At 45.0% G+C, this 20,872-nt stretch overlaps 1 protein-coding gene across 4 annotated transcripts in view; it reads left to right on the forward strand.

Moving 5' to 3' along the window:
* The window catches only part of CRHR2 (corticotropin releasing hormone receptor 2), a 199,241-nt gene that overhangs the window by 106,483 nt on the left and 71,886 nt on the right, over positions 1-20,872 (forward strand). For all 4 annotated transcript variants that reach the window (XM_080974193.1, XM_080974194.1, XM_080974195.1 and 1 more), the window contains one exon: positions 18,069-18,154. In XM_080974193.1, coding sequence (XP_080830319.1) covers positions 18,069-18,154 — 86 coding nt within the window. The remainder of the gene's footprint in view (positions 1-18,068; positions 18,155-20,872) is intronic.

Consider the following 20,872-nt stretch of genomic DNA (forward strand, 5'->3'; position numbering starts at 1 on the left):
CCTAAGTTCCCTTATATTTCTCTTAAAGGAAAAACACACACCACAATCTTGTGTAAAGTATATAAAATAAGTTTACTCACATTCAGTTCACAGCTGGATCCCTGAAGGCAGACATCGTTACATGTGGATCTGTCCCATATGGGGATAATCCTAGTGTCCTCTGTTGGCTGGAAGCTGCTCCAACGACGGAGGAAGTCAAAGAGAGAGAGAGTGCTGTGTGCCTTGTCCTTTTGTAACCTGGACAGGTAAGGTCACACCCACCTCTAGTCACATGCAAAGGAAGTATGTCCCAGCCAGGAGGCAACAGGAAGTTTTCACCTGGCTGGACCAAACATTCCCCCACATGTCCACTCTAGAAAAACAAGGAATGTTGTGCTTGACTGCTACTTATGTGTCACATCCCACAATCATGGTACCACCTGAGTTCCTGTGGCATCTCGTGTGAGCATCCCTAGGCTTCCAGAGTTTGTTAAAACTTGCTGAGAACTGTAACTCTGTGAGGCCAGAGTTCTTTGAGGAGAAGAATCTATTGTGTGTACACAGCATCAGAGAGATGGGACCTGGGGACCTTTCCCTGATGCAAAAGCCTTGCAGTTCTGCACTTTATTATCCATTAATGCCTCCCACTGAACCACACACATGGTGTGGATTACTATTCAACTGAACAATCTGAATTCCAGCAGCCCATCGTTTCTTCCCCTTCCTTCCTCTGCTTTCCAGCTACACTAAGTGAACATTCTTCAATTAGAGGCAGTCCCACAGTCCTACACAGGCAAAGCAATTTGATTTTTCAAAGGAGGCCAGGGATGCAGAATCTATAATATAACTTTCATCTTTAGAAAGAAAATTAGGCATGAACACTGCAGATGGAAATGTTGTTTCAGGGAGGTGTTGCATAAAAGATTTCATTTGTCTTCAAAGTGGATTCCTTCTCTCTCTCTTTTTTTCCTTGCTTGATGATTAATTTCCCTTTGCCTGCAAGAGATGTTTTGGATTCCTAGGCTTTGTTGTGGCTCTGCACCCTCCTTGAGTGTCAGAACCTGGCCAGAATGTGTCCCTGAATATTATGATGGCCTGGATGGAGAGGCGTGGGCATCTAGGAATACCGGCTACAAAACAAAAATGAGGGGGGCCACCAGGGGGCGCATTGGAAGATGGCTGACAATAACATCTCTCCGACCCACACAAGGTAATTAAGAGGCTGCTATGGGAAGTATGCAGCCTTCCCAACCCCCTAAGGAGATGGGGGGACTGCCTTGCCAGCGGTGTCCATAATGCACCCCCGGATCGAAAGAAGGGGGTGCCCGGTCACTTGGCACAAGCCCTCGGTGAAGTCGGCTCTTCCTGACGCTTTCTCCAATCAGCGTACTGGTTCGCTTCAGCTCGAAAATATAATTGGAAATATATAATTGGAAAGAAACTGAAGCACATACATCAAGCGAGGTTTGGGAGTTAAGACTGCTGATTAATGGATCTCTGGGACCGGAGCAATGGGCGGGACAAATAAATCAAGTGATGAATCACCATTAAGAGACTGGTATGTTTGGAGTGAAACGGAAGGGGGGTGGAGGAAAAACTTTTCTTTTCTTTGCCTTATGTGAGTATTAATAACCCTCCACCCCAGAAAGAAGAATCGTTGCATTTTATTAATCACAAGCAGGATTTTAAGAACTGTGTGGAGAGAATTATGGATCAAAGAGACGATTGGTAAACACCGGAGAACAGAGGAAAATTTTATGACGCAGTTTTAAATGGCGTCTCGCTAAGACAGGCTTGTCTAAGAAAGATGGGGGGAGGAGGACCAGGATCATTGGAATGTGAATGATGATTGGAATGTGATCTAAACCTGGCAGAGCCCTCGGATATACTTGGAAAGCCTGGGAAAATTAATGGACAGACCGAGGATAAATTCTTTATGGAGGTGTGGAATGGCGGCTGTCCCTATGTGATATGATTTTTGGAGAGTGTAAAACCCACACAGAGGATGTTTGCTTTCAACCCGCTTGTGAAGTTTATCAGAGATCGCAAAGAAAGGAATATACGATAACAACAAGAAGATGAAGAAAGTAATAAAGAGACTATCCGGATAGAACTGGATAGAACTGTCTAATTAAAGCAGCAATAAAAGTGATGCTTGGACCCCCGTTCGGAGCTTGAAGTATGGGTACCCCCAACAAAATTTAAAAATTTGGCTGTATAATTTGGAACTAATGTGATTTGGAAATAATGTGATTTGATTGGCCTGTTAATAAAAATTATATTTAAAAAAAACACACGAAACAAAAATGAGAGTTAAATAGGTTGTTGTGCCCACCTTTGCGTCTTGCCACCACTGGCTGTGGGCCCCAGAAGGTTTCAGATGATGGAGTATGGCCCTCACGCTGAAAGGAAAGCTTCCCCAGCCCTGCTTTATAGAAACATGTGGCCTATCCTTAAATGTTTGCTCAGAACCCAACCTCAGAAAAGCTATTTGGTGTATAGTGGTACCTTGGGTTAAGTACTTAATTCGCTCCAGAGGTCCGTTCTTAACCTGAAACTGTTCTTAACCCGAAGCACCACTTTAGGTAATGGGGCCTTTGCTGCCGTTGCGCCAGCGGAGCACGATTTCTGTTCTCATCCTGAGGTACTATTTCTGGGTTAGTGGAGTCTGTAACCTGAAGCGTATGTAACCTGAGGTACCACTGTATTCCCAACAATAATCGCTCTTTAGCAAATATTCTCTTCTAGATCAGGGTGTACATCTATTACACAGATCTTGTTTGCTCAAGAGAAAAATCCACCTTCTTCTTCTTCTTTGGTGATCACCCATGACCCTGAGATTAAGAGTCTTGTGCTCTGCCACTGAGATACTTCATCTCTGCTTGGAACCCATAGCTTCTTCTTCTTTGGCTATCACTCATAGCTGAGTAAGATTGTCTTCCATAAACACGGTTTTAACAGTGAGTCCGCAAGTGACTGTGGAGGCCAATTGTGGATCCACACATCCTTTCACAGTGGGGATATAGATTTCCAGGTGGGAGTTGATCACAGTGAGGGTTTGCCAAACGTACCTTCCTCTTAGCACGTTTCTCCCTTTTGTCCTGAGTTTGAGCGTCTTCAAAGCCCAGGACACCTTTGGTAAAGGCTGTTCTCCAACTGGAGCGCTCGCAGGCCAGTGTTTCCCAGTTGTCAGTGTTTATACTACATTTCTTTAGATTTGCCTTGAGAGAGTCTTAAAAACTCTTTTGTTGACCACCAGCATTACCCTTTCCATTTTTAAGTTCGGAATAGAGTAGTTGCTTTGGAAGACGATCATCAGGCATCCGCACAACATGACCAGTCCAATAGGTTGGTGTTGAAGAATCATTGCTTCAACACTGGTGATCTTTGCTTCTTCCAGTACACTGGCATTAGTTTGCCTGTCTTCCCAAACGATGTGTAAAAAATTTCAGAGACATTGTTGATAGAATTTTTCGAGGAGTTGGAGATGGTGTTTATATCAACATCTTCTAATGCTTTTTCTGACAGTTTTTAGTCCTCCCCCCTTTCCAACGCCTGAGTCATGCTGAGGCAGCCCAACCAAGGCAGGAGATGATCCCCAGACTTTCACATCAAATGCCATGGTTTTGATCCAGACCATGAGTTGGTTGTATGGAATTCCCACTGAAATCAATGGGCCTTATCTTATGCCATAACTGATTTCAGTGGGGACTAAATTCAACTAATTTAGTTTGGATCCAACCCAATATGAACAAATGGGTGCAGCAGATATGTATTGAGTTTCACACTCCACAGAGAGTATATCTTGTGAACCGCCATGAGATCTTGTGATGACGGGAGGTATATAAATCTAATAAAATAATAAAAAATAAAATATGGTAAGCCCTCTGGAGGGCATTAATCTCGTCTTCACAGGTGATGCATTCATAGGTATTTAAGAACCACACTTGGGGCCAGCTATAGGTTTCTAGAAGCCCTCTAGTTGGTAAAAAAAAACAAAACCCACAATATTTATTTATTGAAGTACATTATTAAATACACACACACACACACACACACACAGTCCTCCAGTCTTGTTTTATCAGCTGCAAACTATCTTAAACCAACAAATCAGCTAGAGAGGACCTGTGTAAAAAGGAAGGTTCTCAGCAGGCATCTACAACACAGAATTGCAGCTGCCTGTCTCATTGCCAAGGAGATGGATTTCCATGATGCTGGTGCAGCCATGTTGTCAAGGCCTAGTTGTCAGGAAGCACTGACCGGTCTGGCAGCACCAGCAAGGCCTCATCAACTGAACACAGGAACCAGGGGGGCATAACCAGGGTGAGGCAATCTCTAAAGTGACCTAGTCTTGAGTTATTTAGGCTTTTGTAAAAGGTAAAGGGACCCCTGACCATTATGTCCAGTTGTGGCCGACTCTGGGGTTGCGGCGCTCATCTCACTTTATTGGCCGAGGGAGCCGGCGTACAGCTTCCGGGTCATGTGGCCAGCATGACTAAGTCGCTTCTGGCAAACCAGAGCAGTGCACGGAAACGCCGTTTCCTTCCCGCTGGAGCGGTACCTATTTATCTACTTGCACTTTGACGTGCTTTCGAACTGCTAGGTTGGCAGGAGCAGGGACTGAGCAACGGGAGCTCACCCCGTCGCGGGGATTCGAACTGCTGACCTTCTGATCAGCACCACCCTTGGTAATAGAATATAGCCATCTTAACGAACAGCCGTGGGAAGCTTTATTTATTTATTGCATTTTACAGACCCCTATTTTCCAGGGACACTCCCGGACTTACAGAAGCCATCTTGGTTTCTGATTTGATCCCAGAATGTCCCACTTTTTCTTAGGACATCCCTATTTTAATCCGAGATATGTTGGAGGCTATGCATTTATAATCCCACCTCACCTCCAAGGTGAGTGTACAAGATTCTCCCCCCTCCCCATTTTAGCCCCACAACAACCTTGTGAGGTAAGTTAGGCTGAGGGACAGTGACTGGCCCCAGGCCACCAGGTGTTCTTCACAGCCAGGTAGAGATTTGAACCCAGGTTTCCCAGGTCCTGGTCCAACATACCAACGATCGAGTTTGTCCAATCCTCTGCTGGAGCCATGCAAGTTGGCGACCGACGCTGTGTCTTCCGAAAGTGAATTCCATATTTTGGCTGTGTACTGGTGTAGCCTTATTAGACCTTACCAATTGGTGGGCTCTGCATTGCTCCCGGACGGGAGGAAGGAAGTCAAATGACACCGAGGGTTGGTTCAGAGAAAGAGTTCTTTATTTCTGCTCTCCGGAGCAGCAGAAAGGCACTCGTGTGGTCAGTCCACAGCAAGTCCAAAGAAATGAGAGATTACATGCAGTATATATATCCTCCAGGCACCCTCCCCCCCTTCCCCAGGAATCCAGCCACGCAGGTTGGCATCACAGATGTCCCTGCTCCGGCACTCTTAACCATAAAAGGGATTTCCTTCCTTGTTCCTACACTCTTATCTTGGAACAAGAGGTCACCAACTCCAAGAACATACTCTGGCGCTGTTCTCAGACTAGGTCTGTGCGTCAGAGTGTGGTCAGGACGTAAGATAAGACCTAGACATGTCATCCCTACTCCACTGGAACAGCCAAGGTCATCCGTTGCCGTGACTGATAAAGGAGAAAGCTTTGTTTATACAGTTGTATTCTTGTTATGCATTTGCTCAACAGCTCAAGTTTATGCATTTTAGAAATGCTTTCTTGGAGAAAGATGAAAAGGCGGCATTTGGGGTCAGTTTCAAACTGACTGCACAGAAACCCAATCTTTCACTGGTGAAGTGCTTTCTCTTGTCTGTCCTGAATCTCTGAAGACATTGAACTTGGCAGCCGGTACACTTCTTTCAACAAAGGTGTTCCTTGTTGACAGGAGCCTGCCCCACAGAGCAACCTAGCTCCGGCGTAAATATGTGCTGTGCGAAAAGTACTCGTAGTTTTCCGGGAGGTTAGGAAGCCAATCTTTCTCAAGTCCAGGCAATTTGCAATCACAACAACATCTTTCTACAAGTAGTTGCCTTGGGGTCAACCAACCACCTGCCCTTAAGCTGGCAAAGCACACTTTTAATTGCCGGCATTTGTTCCCGAGGCAAATGTTATCAGCTCTGCCAATCTATCACTGCTGTCTTTACACAGGCTCGCTGTCATGCATGGTTGAAGGTAGATTACATTTTTCATCTTAATTGAGGCGGCTAGATATGTAACCCTTGTCGAAAAATAAAAATAATTGGCACGTACCCCGCACCCTTGCCTCGCCCGATCATAATTAGATTATTCCTAAGTAGCTGGAATGCAAGATACGCTGAAGTCATTTTAAACTACACAGTTCTGCATTTGCATCACTCTCTGAATGTATCCCTGAGACGGTGTTGAAATCAGCACTGACCATCTAGCAGCGGCCACAGACAATTTGGCCAGAGTTGCTCCATTTGTTGGCTTTCTGTCTCTCGGGGGAATTTTGCTAGTGAGGATGGAGGGTGGGTGGCAAGAATTCACCTCCGACAACAGGGTCAATGCACCATCCCAGAGCCCCCACAATGCAATGTCTTCAGTGCTGTGCAGATAAAATCACTCGCAGTCATTCCAAACCTGGGGTGCCTCTTTGCTTGGAAGTGCTTGACTGGAAGCAGCAGCAGACCTACGTTTTGGAGGCCCTGAAATTTGAAGTGTTATGGGGGCCCGTTCACAACCAGCAATGAGTTTTGGATAACCACTGTTAATCTTCTTCAATGGGCTTGTTCCACAACAGATCACCACACCTTGACATCTGTGCTACTGACTCTCAAACTTTGTTGAAATACAGTGGTGCCTTGGTTCTCAAACTTAATCCATTCCAGAAGCCCGTTCCAAAACCAAAGCATTCCGAAACCAAGGTGCGCTTTTCCATAGAAAGTAATGCAAAATGGATGAATCCATTCCAGATTTGAAAAACAACCCCTAAAACAGATCACTTGCCAGATTACTTACACGGACACCACTTTCATGCTTAGAAATAATTTGCTTCTTTACCTCCATTTTTGTTCTGTCAATGGTTCTCTTGGCTTTACATCTTTTATCTGTTTCCGCAGTCACACAATCAATCAATTAATAGCTGAACTGGGTTCCACACAGTCACAAAAACAAAACAAAAAGCCACACAAAAAACCGCAAAATAAATAGCAAAAACAGACAGACCTCAGCGTAACATTCAAAACAGAAGTGTGGCCCTCAAAACAGAGCACATTTGACTTCCATAGAAAGTTCGCAAGCCGGAACACTTACTTCCATGTTTGCAGCGTTCGGGTTCCAAGTTGTTCGAGAACGAAGCTGCTCAAAAACCAAGATACCACTGTATATACAACAAAAAACTGATCAATGTGAGTCCTGCAACTCAAATTGGGTCTCCTAGACCTAAATTGTTCAAGCAATGTGGACTGAAGTCACTTCTGGGGATCCTTTGGGATTAGGAGCCCTGAAGCTTAAGCTTCATTCATTTCATAGTAGATCTGCCCCACTGTCCGGAAACATTTGAGTGATGGGTGAATTCAGTCTTTGGGAGCTCCAATAGGAAATCATTGATGTAATGGGTGAATTGGAACTTAATGGTGCAATCCACAGACAGCGTGGCAGAGCAGCAGGACCACCAGCGCATCTGCAGCGAAAACACTTGTGGTGGCTGTGATGGAGAGTGGGGAAGGAGGAAACTCGAGTCTGATCATTGTGCCAGGTCTTGCCCTGCCCTGCTCTCAAAACACCCTATGGCAGGGTTTTCCCTGGTCTCCACTAACAACAAACACATAGAGCCCTGGCTGGATCAGGCCAATGGCCCATCTAGTCCAGCATCCCATGGCTAGATGTGGAAGAGTGTGTCAGGAGTTCAGCCTACACTCGAGTAGGACTCTGGCAGAGACACATGCCCGACTGGCATGTTCCCTCCCTTCTGGTCGATCGTTCGGGAGCTTCATAAGCTTTCTTCAGCCCGAACATCACAGCGACCGATGCCAACAGACACTGGCACACTTAGGGATCCGCAGAGTTTGCGCAACTTGTGTGACAGACCTCAGCAACTCAGCATTTTGGCTAATCTACTTTATTTACATATAAACACACACGGAGCACTGCAACATGGCTCCCTCTCTCTCTTGCATCAGACAGCAAAGAGAAAAAGGACAAAGGACAATAGTCCCACTTCACGGAACACAGTAACACAAACATCCTGTTTCCGTTACTTCCCACTCTGTGGAGTCAAAACATATACCATCATGTGAAAGACAACAATCCCGTGACTGCAATCATGGAGCAGGAATTCTAACAGAGTGGTGGGAGTTGCCTGCCCAGGGATGAGACAGAAGATGATTTGGACCCTGGATCATGGTGGTGGGACACTGGGGAGCAGTCTGGGGAAGGGACGACCTGGGAGGTGCTAGAAGGAGGAGAGCTGAGCGATTAAGGAGGGTCAGAAGGAGGAGGACCTTCCAGGACAGGGTTAGAGGCTGAGAGTCTCAGTGTGAGCACAAATTCAGGTCGAGAGCATTCAGAGGTTGCCCCCGCTACCCAGCAGCAGGACAGTCTCAGTCCTGCTGGCGCTCCTTCCCCTCTGATAGCTTGATCAAAGAGAGATGTACACTGCTGAGCAATAGGCCAGGCAGGTTCAGAAGCAGAGCCCATCCTCTTCGCCTTCTTGGGAAGGATCCAGAGTGAGAGGCTAGAGGGCCAGTGGTCAGTTTCAGCAACGTCTCTGCTGAATGAAGACAAACCAGCAGGAGCTGCTGTGTTGTCTTTTTCTGTTAATAAAAGGCTAGCCGCATTCCGTGCCTCCTGTGCTTCCCTGCCCTGTGGATGACTTGCGCTAGCCTGACAGCCCTCTGACACGTGGTCACAGTGGCCAACGTGACGCCTGTAGGGAATCTGCAAACACGACCAGTGCCAGATTTACGTACAGTGGTACCTCTGGTTACGTACTTAATTCATTCCGGATGTCCGTTCTTAACCTGAAACTGTTCTTAACCTAAAGACCACTTTAGCTAATGGGGCCTTCTGCTGCTGCTGCACCACCACTGCACAATTTCTGTTCTCATCCTGAAGCAAAGTTCTTAACCTGAGGTAATATTTCTGGGTTAGCGGAGTCTGTAACCTGAAGTGTAAGTAACCTGAAGCGTATGTAACCCTATGTACCACTGTATAAGCTAAGCAAGCTATAGCTTAGGGCCCCACTCTTTGGGGGCCCCAAAAAATTAAAGGAAAAACCCCCTGGATGTACATTTCCAAAATATAAGATAAAAAAGAACTAAAATAAAACCTACATACAGCAACAGTGTTTTGTGTTGTGTAGGCTTCTGTGATGTGAGTCATGGGCCCCGCCTGCTAGCTTGCTCCCTAAAATATCACTGCTTTGCTCATTTCTATATATAGGGTGCCTATATTCTACATGTGCAAATAGCTTTAGAAACCTATTAGGTCCATAAATTACCACATAGCATATATTCAACACAAAAAAACAGTGACAATTTGTTGTTGACAAAGGACAGCTGGACATGTAAAGGGCCCCATTACCTTCAGTAGCTTAGGGCCTCATCAAACCTAAATCCGGCCCTGAGCACGACTCCAGCACAAGAACACTCGCAATCTTTTTATTTTCATCAAATGGTAGTCTGTTTGCTTTCTGTCTCTGGAGGAATTTTGCTAGCTTGGGATAAGGATAAAGGTAAAGGTAAAGGGACCCCTGACCATTAGGTCCAGTCGCGGCCGACTCTGGGGTTGCGGCGCTCATCTCGCTTTACTGGCCTAGGGAGCCGGTGTACAGCTTCTGGGTCTTGTGGCCAGCATGACTAAGCCGCTTCTGGTGAACCAGAGCAGCGCACGGAAACACCGTTTACCTTCCCGCCAGAGCAGTACCTATTTATCTACTTGCACTTGATGTGCTTTCAAACTGCTATGTTGGCAGGAGCAGGGACCGAGCAACGGGAGCTCACCCCGTCACGGGGATTCGAACCGCCAACCTTCTGATCGGCAAGTCCTAAGCTCTGTGGTTTAACCCACAGTGCCAACCCCGTCCCTTTCAGTAGCTTAGGGCCTCATTAAACCTAAATCCGACCCTGAGCACGACTCCAGCGCATGAACACTCTTGCCATCTTTTTATTTCCAGCCAATGGTAGTCTGTTTGCTTTCTGTCTCTGGAGGAATTTCGCTAGCTTGGGATAAGGATGGATGACAAGAATTCAGCGGAGACAGCATTTGCCACTCACCTGCGTGAGGATACTGCGGCGCTTGAGTCCTGCTTACAAGCTTCCTACAAGTATCTGGTCGGCCACTGTGAAAACAGGGGGCGCAGCTAAATGGGCTGTTGCCCCATTGTTCTCTCTCTGGTCACGCAAGGTTGGCAGGTTTTTGAAACAATACGAAAACTTGCCTGACCCGCTTGGCCAGAGGCAGAAGTGGGAAATCGCAAACGCTGATCTCTGTCTTGAACTGCCTTCATCGCTCTGAGAAAAAAAAGAAAGTGCTATCTGCCTCTAGCTCAAGAAGCGTCCGCCCCTCTGAATGTAAGCTAATCACCATAAAAATGAGATTGCAGAGGCTTTGCCATGAATATATTCATCAGCTGGAAAATGGATCCTTGATTTCCCCCCCTGCTTGGAAAATAATTTGAGCGAGTTGGATTGTTAGAATTTTTTTAAAAAAATAGATAAAAAAATGGAACCTATCACTAGGAAGTGTTTTAAATAACTGTGGCAACTGAGTTGATTCAGTTTTTTTCTCCTTGCAATTATTGTGTGTGTGTGTGTGTGTGTGCCAGAATATGATTCAGAATGAACTCTTGTCAAAACTATCTTTTACAGCTGTCAGCAAACAAATCTAATATTCCAGAAAGCAATTTTAACGCAGTGCTTCTGACTGCGTTCAGCTGAAGAAAATGAATTTTTGGCTAAACCCTATCTCGACAAAATCCTCCGTTTAATCGCTTGGGAGCAGAGTTGGAGGCTCGAAAATGCCAGGCGTTATTCTGATATTAAGTGGAGGAAAGGTGTGTACAGAATCGCAAGGCAAAGAAAGGCACCCAGAATTATGGACACACACACCCTGGGGGGAAAAAAATCAATTCAGTTCGAAAGCGTCTGAAAAACATCTACTGTTTTCGCCCGCAATGCTGTGTGAATTTTGCTTTTATATTGTCGCAATATATATTGTCCCTTGATTGATCATAGAAGAAAGCATACATATTTCTCTGATGAAAATAAGGACGTCCTATTCCATAATAATAATTATTTTATTATTGCAACCTTTAGAAGACATCTGAAGGCAGCCCAGTATAGGGAAGATTTTTAATGTTTAATGCTTTATTATGTTTTTATATATGTTGGAAGCCACCCAGAGTGGCTGGGGCAACCCAATCAGATGGACAGAGTATAAATATTATTATTTGTTACTATTATTATTATGAAATATGGCTCCCCTATTTTTATTGGAGAAATGTTGGATGGTATGATTGCAGTGGGTTGGACTATGAAGGCAGAACATAGTCAGCACACATTGCTGGACTAGATGGGTCTTTGGCCTGATCCTGCAGACCTTTCTTATGTGCTTATGAAATGTACCCACATAAAAAGCACATTATTATTATTATTACTACTACTACTACTACTACTATTACTACTACTACTCCGCCTTTTTCCCTGACAGGGACTCAGTGACAGGGACTCAAAGTCTACAGATAAGAACTGCCCAAAAACATAGAAAAAGCAATAATTAAAAACAACGATAGAATTAAAGCCAGTGCATTTTTTTTCTTTAAAAATAATAATAAATGTTTAGGGGTACTCACATTTTGACTCAAGAAAATCACCATTTTACAGTTCAAATCGGGGGAAATAAATACAGTAAATGGACAAAAGTACAAAGACTTACAAAATGTTTTGGGGTATGCGTCCCCCAAGTGATTAAATCTATCTGTTTATTTATTTATCTGCCTGTCTATCTAGTTGAGATTCCTAGATAAACCCTTGGGGTCCCTTCCAACTCTATGCTTCTTTGAGTCTATATATCATACCAATAAATACCATAAAAACCTCATGGCACCAGCCCTTTCCTTAAAAGCAGCCTGTTCCCAAAAGTCTGTTGGAAAAACAAGGGTGAAGTCAGCCTAGCTTCTCTAGGGAAGGAGTTCCAAAGTCTGGGAGCCACCACCAAGAAGACCTTCTCTCATGTTCCTATAAAATTATATTATTATTATTGATTCTGAATTGATTTTAGAATGAATTGATTTTAGAATGTATTTCAATTAATTCATTGTGATTTTATGGAAACTGTGTTACTTTTACTGTTGTTAGCCGCTCTGAGCCCGGCTTTGGCTGGGGAGTGCGGGATATAAATAAAATTATTATTATTATTATTATTATTATTATTATTATTATTATTATATTACCAAGAATGCCTGTGAGGGTGGCGGAACCAAGAGAAGGGCCTCCCACTACGATCTCAAAACCCAGGCAGGTTCGTATGGGGAGATGCCATCTTTCAAATAGCTTGGACCTAAGCCGCCTTAGTCAGGAGGTGTGGACCAGGCGACTTCGCTTTGGAAATTGTTGTTGTTGTTTGGTCGTTTTGTCGTGTCCGACTCTTCGTGACCCCATGGACCAGAGCATGCCAGGCACTCCTGTCTTCCACTGCCTCCTGCAGTTTGGTCAAACTCATGCTGGTAGCTTCAAGAACACTGTCCAACCATCTCGTCCGCTGTCGTCCCCTTCTCCTTGTGCCCTCCATCTTTCCCAGCATCAGGGTCTTTTCCAGGGAGTCTTCTCTTCTCATGAGGTGGCCAAAGTATTGGAGCCTCAGCTTCACAATCTGTCCTTCCAGTGAGCACTCAGGGCTGATTTCCTTCAAAGGTTTGACCTTCTTGCAGTCCATGGGACTCTCAAGAGTCTCCTCCAGCACCAGAATTCAAAAGCATCTATTCTTCGGCGATCAGCCTTCTTTATGGTCCAGCTCTCACTTCCATACATCACTACTGGGAAAATGGTGCTTGCCAACTCCCTCCCTACCCCTCAGTTGGAGCTGGGAGGAAGAAAAAAAAAAAAGGTCTATTAATAAGCTCAGTAGCAATATCTGTTTGGCCCCTGCTCAGCTGTTCACGAGCTGAAATTCTTCCCTCCTCGAGACTGCAAGACCCTGGACCTGGGGGTCCCTTCCAACTCTACAATTCTATGGTTCTATGATTCTTGTCATGTCGCATCATGTTTGCAACTGTGACCACTCCTGCCTTAGCAACTTCTGTGCCGTTAAGCAAGCGTTCAAGCCTGAATTCCGATTCCTGTGGGTGATCTGATATTCCCAACGGGAGGAGATCAGCAAGGGAATTGGCAATCAATTTAGCTGAAAGGCTCTTGATGCTATTAGTTTGCTTTCAGAGAAATCAGTCAGGGGGAAACTTCAATATATCAGTGAGCAGAAGAAAACAATAACCTCCCACCCCCTTGCCTTCATTATCCAAATGACCGCAATTATTCAGTACAGCTTGTTCAAAGGCAAAGGCAGATCAATGTTTGAAAGGAAGATTCTCATTTTTATTTTTGAAAAGAATAATGATGACACAACTCTTTCGGGAGCAGGAGAGTGTGTTCTGATTTGTGGTGAGTGCGCTAAACAGAACTTTAAGTTTCTCTTTCTTTCTCCTGTAAAAAGATCTTAAAGGGTCTGTTCTATTTTTTATGATAATTTTTTATTCATTTTCACACAATTTAACAAATTCAGTTCAGTTTCCATACAATATCCCCTTAGCATTTGACTTCCCATCCCTTCCATGATGTTTCTCTTCAAATCCTTTAATCGACTGCCTAAAATTCAATACAGTCATACCTCAGGTTACAGACGCATCAGGTTGCGTTTTTTCGGGTTACGGACCCGCCGAAACCTGGAAGTACAGGAACGGGTTACTTCCGGGTTTCGGCAGTCGTGCATGCGCAGAAGCGCTAAATTGCGCTTTGCGCAAGAGCAGAAACTCCAAATCGCAACCTGCCCGTGCACCGCAGGTTGTGAATGCTGTGGGTTGTGAACGTGCCTCTGGCACGGATCACATTCGCAACCCGAGCATCCACTGTACTTATTTATGTAACATAGGCCCTACATTACATTCCTTTATCATCTCATTCCCTTTGCCTATGCTTCCAGTCTTGCCTGAAATTTCATTTCACTATAGCATTTTCTCAAATAATCCAAAAAAGGGTATCCAATCTTCCACAAACATTTCATCTTTTGGGTCTCTTATATTTGTCAGTAAAGGTAAAGGTAAAGGGACCCCTGACCATTAGGTCCTGTCGTGGCCAACTCTGGGGTTGTGGCGCTCATCTCGCTTTATTGGCCGAGGGAGCCGGCGTACAGCTTCCGGGTCATGTGGCCAGCATGACTAAGCCGCTTCTGGTGAACCAGACCAGCGCATGGAAACGCCGTTTACCTTTCCACCGAAGCGGCACCTATTTATCTACTTGCACTTTAATGTGCTTTCGAACTGCTAGGTTGGCAGGAGCAGGGACCGAGCAACGGGAGCTCACCCCGTCATGGGAATTCGAACCGCCGACCTTCTGATCGGCAAGTCCTCGGCTCTGTGGTTTAACCCACAGCGCCACCCGCGTCCCCCGGGGGTCCGTACGTACCCTGAAAATCTAGAGGCGCCGCTTCTGCGCACACGCACAGCGTGATAGAGCGCTTCTGCGCGCGCACATGGTGTGCAGTGCACTTCTGCGCATGCGCACATGGCGAAACCCAGAAGTATACACTTCCAGGTTTGCTGCATTCGCAACCTGAAAGTTATGTTACCCGAAGGTAACATAATTTGAGGGTCCACTGTATAGTGGTACCTTGGTTCCCGAACAGCTTAGTTGTCGACCAAATCAGCTCCCAGATGCAGCAAACCCGGAAACAAGTGTTCTGGTTTGCAAAAGTTTTTCGGAAGCTGAACGTCCAGTGTTGCTTCCCTGGCTTCCGATTGCGCGCAGGAAGCTCCTGCAGCCAATCAAAAGCCACACCTTGGTTTTCAAATGGTTTTGGGAGTCGAACGGACTCCTGGAACAGATTTAGTTTGAGAACCAAGGCACCACTGTACACCTGGTTGGTTGGCTGTCGAACGACAGAACAGCGTTGTATCATTTTTTCCTGCTTTCCTTAGAATCCTTTTATTTATTGCAACAAGAACATCTCCTTCAATAACACTGACCTAAGCTGGGGACAAAACAGTAAAGACCTGATGAAGAGAGCACAGCAGAGGTTATATTTTCTGAGAATCCTCCAGAAAAGCAAGCTCTCAAAGAACCTGTTGATGGCATTTTACCATTGTACTGTGGAGAGTGTATTAACTTACGGTCTGTGTGTGTGGTTTGGGAGCTGCACAGTCAGGGGAAAAACAATGCTGTCCAGGGTTGTAAAGACTGCGGAGAGAATAACTGGGTGCACTCTTCCCACCTTGGATCAAATCTATGCTTCCAGGTGCCATAAGAAAGCTGCAGAGATAGCACAGGATAGTGCACACCCCAGAAATTATCTCTTTCAGCTTCTGCCTTTTGGAAGAAGGTACAGCGTTATAAAGACTAGGACTAGCTGCCTGAGAAACAGTTTCTATCCAAATGCGATTTTGGTTTTAAACGCAGTGTAAAGTAGTCTCTATGGGCGTATATTGCATTTAATTATGGGGTATCAGAGTTTCTAGGGGGTTAACTGGGACAGCTGGGATAGCAGGCTTGTTGGTTTTTATATGTCTGATGTAGATTTTTTCAGTTTTGTTGTTCTGTATGGGACAATGACAATAAAGAGTATCATATCATATCGTATTGTATCGTATCATATGCTCAGCCTCATCTACAGTGGTGCCCCGCCAGACGAATGCCTCGCAAGACGGAAAACCCGCTAGACGAAAGGGTTTTCCGTTTTTCAATGCGCTTCGCAGGACGAATTTCCCTATGGGCTTGCTTCGCAAGACGAAAATGTCTTGCGAGTCTTGAGATTTTTTTTCGCTTTCCCCCCCTTTTTCTAAGCCGCTAAGCCTTTAATAGCCTTTTAGCAGCTAAGCCGCTAAGCCGCTAAGCCTTTAATAGCCGCTAAACCGCTAATAGCGCTAATCCGCTAAGCCGCTAATAGGGTTGCTTCGCAAGACAAAAAAACCGCTAGACGAAGACACTCGCGGAACGGATTAATTTCGTCTTGCGAGGCACCACTGTACATTAGCTTCCAAACAAAAAGCCCAGATATTATTCTCCACTTTCAGTTTTAATGGTTTTACATTACCACCCATTTCAAGGCATAGCTTTTTAGCACCCAGACTGATTTCACGCAAGTGTTATGCTGAGCTATGGAATGGTGTTTCAATCGCTCGTTTAAGGCGTTCTTTTTTTGTTTCTTTATAGAATCATAGAAATGTGCAGGAATCTCAACTAGATCGTACATGGCTGGTGGCCAACCTCTGCTTAAATGCATCCAAGGATGATGATGATAATAATAATAATAATAATAATAATAATAATAATTTATTTATACCCCACCCTTACCAGTTCAGAAAACCGGGCTCAAGGCGGCTAACAACAAAATTAAAACACTTAATTGATGCAATAAAATCCGGTATAAAACATGAATAACAATAAATTCAAAATTCAAAAATCAATTTAGGGGGAAATCCATCCAATAAACATTAGATGATCACCAGGGCTAGCTGGTTAAATTAGTCCTATTTGGGCCAGGAAGGAGACCAGGGGAGAATTAGCTGTGGGATTTCATAGTGGGTAATCTTCATAAAAAGGGGGAGGGAGAGGGAAGGAAGTGGAATAAAAGATCAGGCTAAGTTCAAATTGAAAGCCAGGCGGAATAGCTCTGTCTTGCAGTCCCTGCGGAAGGAAGTTAAATCCTGCAGGGCCCTGTTCTCATGGGACAGAGCATTCCACCAGGTCGGAGCCATCACTGAGAAGGCCCTGGCCCTGGTGGATGTACAGGAACAGAGGGAGAAGGTTAATCCTTCCTTCCCCCAGCTGCACCCCCCCAAAAAACAAAAAGATTTAGAAAAGCCTACCTATTGGCTGGAACAGAAGACTTTTGTCAAGCCTAATTGCTGAGCTGGTGAGGGGTAGAGAAGAGACTGCAGGCCATATCTGGTCTGCAGGCTGGCAATTCTCCACCCCTGAGGTAAATTATTTGGGGAGGCCTTTGCCTTGAAAAGTAGCATATGGATACTCTACATAACTTAATAAATTCATTTGCTGCCTTACCTGCCTGAACAGATAGGGGAGATTTCCCCCATTTACTATTACCACTACTAATAATAATAATGGATGGGAAGCGGGTGGCGCTGTGGTCTAAACCACTGAGCCTCTTGGGCTTGCTGATCAGAAGGTCAGTGGTTCGAATCCCCGCGACAGGGTGAGCTCCCGTTGCTCGGTCCCAGCTCCTGCCAACCTAGCAGTTTGAAAGCACACCAGTGCAAGTAGATAAATAGGTACTGCTGTGGTGGGAAGGTAAACGGCGTTTACATGCGCTCTGGTTTCTGTCAAGGTGTCCCGTTGCACCAGAAGCAGTTTAGTCCTGCTGGCCACATGAGCCTGAAAGCGAGATGAGCGCCGCAACCCCATAGTCGCCTTTGACTGGACTTAGCCATCTAGGGGTCCTTTAGCTTTTACTACTACTACTACTACTACTAATAATAATAATAATAATAATAATGTCATTGTTTGTTGTTGAAAACCAATTCCAAGCCTTTGGCTTGGAATCAGCTTGATCCCCTCCCCCTCTTTCCTCTTTCCTTTTTCCTTTCTCCTTCTGTGATGGAACTCCTTTTTCGGGACTTCCCTGGCTTTTTTCTGGCCCACGTAGGACCAGTCTGGATAGTTGGCCTTGGTGAAGACTTGACGTTTTCATCCCCTAAAAACTTTTTTATTTGAGTTTCTACTGAAATGAGGCTGCATTTTAATGTTGTATTTTAATCTTGATTTTAAGCGGTATTTTAATCAATTGTTTTTATACCTGGTGTTAGCCGCCCTGAGCCCGGTCTTGGCTGGGGAGGGCGGGGTATAAATAAAATTTATTATTATTGTGATTAATCTGATTTCATTTCTGGTTTTTCCTGTCAGGAAATGTTTACCGAGAATGCATGGGGAATGGGACCTGGGCCTCCAAGGCCAATTACTCCCAGTGTGAGCCGATTCTGGTTGAAGAGGTCTGTATATCTCTGAGCTTTCTGCATTCTTGTTGCATGAAGTTTGTCAGTTTCTGAAAAACCTTGGCAAGCTCCCTGTCCTCTCCAACCCAAAGACTTGGGTTCCTCCTTCGCAATGCCTCAGGGGCAATTTCATACCTTGGGAACGTTGGTGGTCTTCATTCTGAAGCCCGTTTCGCACTTGAGGCATCGGTATGCTTCTCTTACTTGCAAGTACAATGACCACTCCTGCTCACAGTATGGAATACACTGGCATCTCTCCCTCACTGTGGCCATAGCTCAGTGGTAGAGCATCTGTTCTGCACCCAGAACGTCCCAAGTTCAATCCCCAGGTAGGGCTGGGAGGGTGTCATTTTTATTTGCCCCAGTGGACCAGCCTCCACTGGGGACGGTGATGATAGCTTCCCCAACCTGGGACCCTCCAGATGTTCTGGTCTAGCTGACAGTAGCAAGAGCTCAATGTCAGCTTCCTTCAGGGGTTACACTGATTTTCTAACACAGATTTTCTCCACACCCCTTATCACAAATAAAAATTGTCCAGACTAATAAATTAGAACTACTACTACTGATATTATTATTATTATTACTACTACTATTATTATTATTGATTCAAAAGCTTTACTCACAAAACTTGTTCCAAAAACAGACACAAATAATAATAATAATTTATTATTTATACCCCGTCCATCTGGCTGGGTTTCCCCAGCCACTCTGGGCGGCTTCCAACAAAACACTAAAATACAATAACCTATTAAACATTAAAAGCTTCCCTAAACAGGGCTGTCTTCAGATGTCTTCTAAAAGTTTGGTAGTTATTTTTCTCTTTGACATCCGGTAGGACGATGTTCCACAGGGTGGGTGCCACTACCGAGAAGGCCCTCTGCCTGGTTCCCTGTAACTTGGCTTCTCGTCGCGAGGGAACCGCCAGAAGGCCCTCAGAGCTGGACCTCAGTGTCCGGGCAGAACGATGGGGGTGGAGACGCTACTTCAGGTATACTGGACCAAGGCCGTTTAGGGCTTTAAAGGTCAGCACCAACACAAAGCAATCAATGATACATCCAGATAGTTGTATAAATCATACACTTGTCAAAGCATCGGTTCAGCTTCTTAAAAACATAACACAGCTATGATCAGGGCTAAAAACAAACCTCTGTCTCTTTCCTAGCCTGCATTCCAGCCTAAGACTATGTTCTCCTGAAGAGAGACCATTATCACATCCTTTATTCTCTGTGGTTTAGAGAAAGACAGCTCCCTTCAAGAAGGAGATTTGTGACTGAATAACCACTCACATTATCTAAAGTTAAACACCACATAAGAGAGCAGGGCAGAGGTACACCCTAAGTTGATTAGCACCCCTTTAGATGCTCAGAGAGCTCTCTAATTTAGCTCAGTGAAAATTTCCAACGGCAAACCCTTAGCAAGACGCATACAGAGCATATACAGAGTTATTTCCATTTCAGTGTACAATTAAACCGTTATACTTAACACCCCTCGCACGAATTTCTGTCGCTCTTTGCATCAGAAAAACAAACATGGGGAAGCTATGCCCAAAAGTCTTCCTGTCACAGGGCTAGTCACATCTGATCAGTTTATGTTCCATACTTTCTGTCATGGGAGCACTGCTCCATCAGTCAGGAGCAGAAACATTCCCAGAAGTCCAGCTTGGTGTTTGAAAGGCATTAAGATATTTGTCTGGTAGTTCCTCATTGGTTTGCCAAAGTGCTTTATAAATATCAAAGCAGAGGAATATTCCCAAATGCCTGCTCAGATCTCAAATGAGAAAGAGAAGCAGGGAGGGAGGCTGGGTTTATGACCAAATACTTCACCGTCATTCCAGTTTTGATTAAAGCTCCGATTTAGCCCGCTTCCAATGACCTTTTTCCTGCCGTTTGCTATTATTCATGTTTTAATCTCTATGGATGGAATATATTATTTTCTAGGCTGACCAGATGCAACCAGCCCAGTTCCAAATGCTAAAAGAGCAGGGGGGGGGTGTTCTCCCACTTTCCTCTCCAAACTGGGCTGAATACATAGGAGCCGACTCTTAGGGGCCCAGGTCCCTTCAGTTCCCCCCAATAAAATATTTGAGGGCCTCCTCCAAAATTAATGGGCATTGCTATTCAAATGTTGTGTGCATGCCTCATCTTGTTGTGGGGCATGGCTCACCTGCTCCCCACAAAAATATTTTATTCAAATTGGCTCCACTGGATGAATATTAACCGTTGAAGTCTCTGGTGAACCAGACTAGGGCCACATTTACACCATACACTATGATACTACAGTGGTACCTCGGGTTACGTACTTAATTTATTCCGGAGGTCCGTACTTAACCTGAAACTGTTCTTAACCTGAAGCACCACTTTAGCTAATGGGGCCTCCTGCTGCTGCTGCACCGCTGGAGCACGATTTCTGTTCTCATCCTGAAGCAAAGTTCTTAACCTGAAGCACTATTTCTGAAGCGTATGTAACCTGAAGCGTATGCAACCTGAGGTACCACTGTACTTTAAACCATCATGGCTTCCCTCCCCCAAAGGATCCTGGGAACTGTAGTTTGCTAAGGAAGGGTGTGGATAGTTGTTTGGAGATCCCCATTCCCCTCACAGAGTTATAGTTTCCCAAGCTCCCTGTGAAGAGGAATTGTCAACTCTCAGCAACCCTTGGGTTTTGGATTTGGGTTTTTGGATTTGATATCCCGCTTTATTGCTACCCGAAGGAGGC

This window comes from Podarcis pityusensis (genome assembly GCF_964106645.2).
Source record: "Podarcis pityusensis genome assembly, chromosome: 12".
NCBI classification, from domain to species: Eukaryota; Metazoa; Chordata; class Lepidosauria; order Squamata; family Lacertidae; genus Podarcis; species Podarcis pityusensis.